This window comes from Trypanosoma rangeli (assembly GCF_003719475.1).
Source record: "Trypanosoma rangeli strain AM80 chromosome Unknown Tra_15.4_contig_00263, whole genome shotgun sequence".
Lineage (NCBI taxonomy): Eukaryota > Euglenozoa > Kinetoplastea > Trypanosomatida > Trypanosomatidae > Trypanosoma > Trypanosoma rangeli.
In genome coordinates this window covers 19,242-23,831 of record NW_021706005.1, presented here as the reverse complement: position 1 = coordinate 23,831, position 4,590 = coordinate 19,242, and the positions used below count along the sequence as shown (strand labels likewise).

At 49.3% G+C, this 4,590-nt stretch overlaps 3 protein-coding genes across 3 annotated transcripts in view, besides 3 other annotated features; all 3 read right to left on the bottom strand.

Annotated features, from left to right (window-relative positions):
- Nucleotides 1-456, bottom strand: part of TraAM80_06864 (uncharacterized protein) — a gene marked incomplete at both ends in the record, with an annotated part of 573 nt that extends 117 nt beyond the window's left edge. The window contains one exon of the mRNA XM_029383687.1: nt 1-456. This exon is cut by the window's left edge and continues 117 nt beyond it. Within this exon, the coding sequence (XP_029236512.1) occupies nt 1-456 (456 nt within the window).
- A 454-nt stretch (nt 457-910) lies between these two features.
- Nucleotides 911-937: a sequence feature (GA-rich).
- A 2-nt stretch (nt 938-939) lies between these two features.
- Nucleotides 940-969: a microsatellite.
- A 626-nt stretch (nt 970-1,595) lies between these two features.
- Nucleotides 1,596-3,341, bottom strand: TraAM80_06863 (kinesin-like protein; the record flags this gene model as incomplete). Its single annotated transcript, XM_029383686.1, has 1 exon — nt 1,596-3,341. The coding sequence occupies one exon, from the start codon at nt 3,339-3,341 to the stop codon at nt 1,596-1,598; it is 1,746 nt and encodes a 581-aa protein (XP_029236511.1).
- Nucleotides 3,342-3,420: 79 nt separating this feature from the next.
- Nucleotides 3,421-3,449: a microsatellite.
- A 315-nt stretch (nt 3,450-3,764) lies between these two features.
- TraAM80_06862 (antigenic protein) overlaps nt 3,765-4,590 on the bottom strand; it is a gene marked incomplete at both ends in the record, with an annotated part of 930 nt that continues 104 nt past the window's right edge. Inside the window, one exon of the mRNA XM_029383685.1 lies at nt 3,765-4,590. This exon is cut by the window's right edge and continues 104 nt beyond it. Within this exon, the coding sequence (XP_029236510.1) occupies nt 3,765-4,590 (826 nt within the window).

Sequence of the window (4,590 nt, the reverse complement as noted above, 5' to 3'; positions counted from 1 at the left end):
AGCCTCCTCCTGCTCCTTCACCTCTGACTCTGGCAGAGGTGGCTGGTAGCCAACATGGTTCTTGTCGAGGGGTTTGAGGGAAAGCGTAATGAGGATGGTTGACACCTTGCGCTCCACCTCCATGTTTTCCTTCTTCCCGTCAACTGCCTCGTACTCGTCGCGGATGATCTCCGACGAGATGTCGGTCGTCTGGTGCAGGCCGACCACACGACGCTTCACAATCTCCGCAATGTTCACCGCGTTGTGGATGGCGGCACCCATGGCGCTGATCTTGATCGTGTCGTGCTGTGTCTTGCCCTCCTCACCGCGAAAAAGCGAAATCGCATACGTAATGTAGCTGCGCTGGCCATGTTTTGCTGTCACGCGGATCTCGTTTTCAGGTCCTTGGCCCTTCTCCTTCTCGCCGTCGTTCTTGCGAACACGACGGTACTCGTCACGAGGCGGATACGCGGGCATCGTTGAAGTATTAAGTTTATGTATTCTGTGTTTCGTTTCTTTTACGTGCTTTCCTTGTTGATGTGGTGTATTTTAAAAATATCCTTTAAGAGTTAGAAAAGAAAAAAAAACACTACGACAACACAGCAAAAGTACCAAGATGCATAAAAATTTTAGCAGCATGGAGACCTCCTACTATGTAGCCAACTGCAAGCATTAATTTAGGCTTCTGTGATTGCCCCTTTTTCCTCGGCTTGCTGAGCGGTAGCTCTTGTCTCTCGGTGTGTGCGTACCGCGTCATTTGGTGTATCCAAATGATAAGTGAAAAATGTGCCGCTGTTGCAAAACAGACTAATTCGCCTCCCTCTTCACCCGTTGTTTTTGTTTGTAGAGAGCTCCGTTTCATTATTTTTCTTTCCTTTTTTGCCCTTTTGATTTTTACTTCTCACTTTCACAACACTCTACGCTTGCCCCGCTCTCTCTCTCTCTCCCCCCCTCCCTCACATATATGTATATATGTATAGATATATACATTTTATCTCTTCTATAACGAATGATGAGGCACCGCCCTTGTTCCTCACTTTACATTTTCCACTTCACGATATATATATGTGAACGTGCATGCATGAATATACTTATTCCCTACTAGAGGTGCAGGACAGCAACAACGGAAAAGCAAACAAAAAAAATGGTCATAGCAATAAAAACATAGCAGCTCACTTGAGCAATGACCGACACAATAAGAACACATTGTAAGGGTATGGAACTGCACCACGCCTACAGGGCTGCTCCACTGGCCATTGGCAACCCACCCCGCGCGGGTGCTATGAGTTGCCGTACGAAGTGAGTGGTACGCGGCACGCGGCACGCAATGGTGCGCGAATATCCTGTGAAGGTCCACATGACGGTAGCATTCACAGTGTTCGGTGAGGCAGAAGTGGAAAAAAAAAAGCGGTAGAGATGCGAACTGGGAAAATATCACGTCTTTTTTGCTTTTTATATTTCTTCTTGGTATCCTTTTGCGCGAGACAGTGCTCACCCCGCAGCTCCCCTCTTTGTTTGCCTTTTTGGCTCACCGCAAAAATAGAAAAATGCAAACACATCACAACAGCTGCAACACATAAACCAAATGAAGGGTTCTACTTGTTTCACGTTAACTTCTACGGAGTAGAAAAAAACCGTGCAGACTGTTCGTTCATTAAAGACAGCTGGCGCGCAAAAGCCCGTTTGTTTAACTGCCGAAGGGACACAAGGAGATCCTCTAGAGACTGCTGGTGTGTCTCCATCCACTCCTTCTGCTCACTGAATGACTGGAGACGCGAGTCCAGCAGTGCCAGAGTGACCTTTACTGCTGCTCGGGATTTTTCTGCAGATGCAGCAGCGTTGTCTAACTCCGAAATCACATCTGGTACTTCCTTCTCGCGCGTGCTCCAGAACACACGCTGCAATGTAAGTGACGCTGTGCGAAACTTTTGACGCACCTGTTGGCTGTCCTGCTCGTGTTCGTTGAGTACATCCCTCTCGTTTACCGTCTCCTCTTCAGAGACCTTCAGAAACGATGCGTACTCCTCACGAAGAATTGTGAGGCGATCTTGCAGGGTTCCAATAATGTTCTCCAACGCCGTTTCATACTGACGCACAATGGTCTCGTTCGTCTTCTCCTCTTTACTAAGATTTGTGCTGCGGCGAGCGCGGTACTCTTCTTGTCGCTTTTGATGATCTTCAGCCAGTTTAGTATCACGAAACGCCTGCAGCTGCTGCTTCAGTGCCAGTACGTTGTTTTCATAAATGACTGCATCCGACTGACGTGCCTCCTCCGAGAGTCTTAGCGCTTCTGACAGTCGCTGGATCTCTCCACGCGCTTCGGACTCAGATTCCTGCGTCTTCTCCAGAACAATTGCCATCTCTTCCATGCGACCCATGAGCTTCGCAAACTCATCGGCGCGGTCCGTGTCCACCGACGCGGCGCGTGAAACTGTTTCGCAATTGGCTGACTCAGTTTTTGAGCGCAACCGGACGCGCAAGTTCTCAATAATGACATCCTTTTCAAGCAAATTCTCCTCGAATTCCCGCTCTTTCGCCTCCATCTCCTTCCTGTTTCCTTGTATAATGGCAGCGATCAACTCGTTCTGGTGCAGTGCATGCTTGTCAAGCCGCTTACGCTCCCGTTTAATGGTTTCAAGTGCTTTCTTCATTTCTTCCTCAAGGCGCCTGTTCTCAGCCTCGCTGCCCTGCAGCGCCTCCTGCGCTTTGCTGAGTGCGTCACCTAATACCTGCTCCCTATCGTGGAGCTGCCGCAGCAGCTTCTCCTCTAATTGCCTTTTTGCATCCTCAAGTTCCGCTACCTTACTCGCGTTCTCTTCCTGAACCTTCTCTAGCCTCTGCTTCACCTCCTTCTCAAGCTCTGAAATGCGCTTAAGTGCCGCATCCAAGCCGCTTGGCGGAGCATCGCGATTCGCATACAGACGCATCACCTCGCGAAAGGGGTAGAGCTCAACCCTTTCTTGTATTTCACTCTCCCCGACATCCGCGTCGTGCGAGACGTGAAACGTGACGTATAAGCTGCCAAGTCGAAACTCAAGCTCGCTGATGTCCCCTGGATCCACATGGCAGGCAATAGCCGCCTCTGTCACAAACGCACTGCAAAGCGCCTCCATATGTTTTTCCAGTACACACTTCCAGTCATCCCCTTCAAATCGCCTCGTGTGGCGTGTTGTAATAATTGCGCAAGCGACGGAGGAGACAGAAGATGACATTCCATCGAGCTGTTCAAGCTCCCTAACCAGCGAGGCTGATGATGCTTCATAAATGACACCCATGTTTTTCATCTCCGCACCAAAACCCAAGGCGCATTTCCCATACCAGTCAAGCGAACAATGCTCCAGACACATCGAATGGCAATCCATAGTCAATCAAAAAATGATCAGAAAAAAATGGGGAAAATATATCCTTCTGATCGGATGTTCCTTTCACAACAACACAACTAAAAAAAAAACTAAGAGAAAACAAAAAAACACGCACGCACACCAGTCAAGAGCAACTACAAAAAATAAGAAAACGTTTTCCGTTTCAAGGCAATAATACAGAGCCACCCAAAAGTTTTTAAAAAATGTTGAAAGAAAATCAAGTTATCAGTGATATCCAAGTAGAAACATTCTGCCACCATCCCACTCGCCTGCTCCCAGGCACTGGAAAATTACCAAAAAAAAAAGGCCCAAAAAAGCAAGCGACCGCCCACATATGACACTTCAACCATATAGGCATGCACACACATAAATTAGCCCCAATAAATAAATTAAAAAACATTAACAAAACCAAATGTTAAAGCATTATTCCCTCATATTACTCCGTCTCAATTCCCCACGAAGAGCTTCCACTTCCTCCTCCAATATACTTATACGCATTCCATAAGACACACGCAAAAGACTCTGGCACTTCGTAGACTTTTCCAAAGTCATCTTCTGCAAACAAGCCCTTTCCCGCCATTTCCGCGCAACACTCACCAACGACACACAAAGTCCACGAAGATCCACACCCGACACAAAACGCTCACAAGCCAAATCTTGGTCGACAGTCCCCTCACAACCTCCAACCAAAGCATTCAGACCAACAGCATTAACACCTTCTACAGAAAACACACCAGCAGTAGAAAATGTACCCCTAGCACCGCTTCCCTCATCCAACTGCGACTGCAACTCTTCATTGTGCAGCTGCAAGGCCTCGCACACATGCGCCCCAAGGCGCACCTCCTCCAGCTGCGACTGCAAGTCCTCCTCCTCTCGGCACAACTTGTTGAACTCGGCGCGCAGCGAATCATTTGCACGCTGCTGCTGCTCCACTTCCAACGCCACCGACACCTCTGGCGCACGTCCCTCATACTCTCCTTTCACCGCAAGTACGATAGCGCGTGTCTTCTGTTTCACAAGCTCCTCACGCGTCCGTGCCGCACTGATCTCACCTTCGGCTGCACGCAGTTTCTGCGCAAGCGCGTCGGCCCTCGCCCTAGATGCTTCGCAGGTGTCCTTCAGCCGCTTCTCGGAGCGACGCAACTCATCAACCTCCCTCTGCCTGTCCTTTCCGCAGCGGCGGGCAACCTCCAACGCCTCCGCAGCACGCCGCGCCTCACCCAACTGCGACTGCAACTCCTCATTGTGC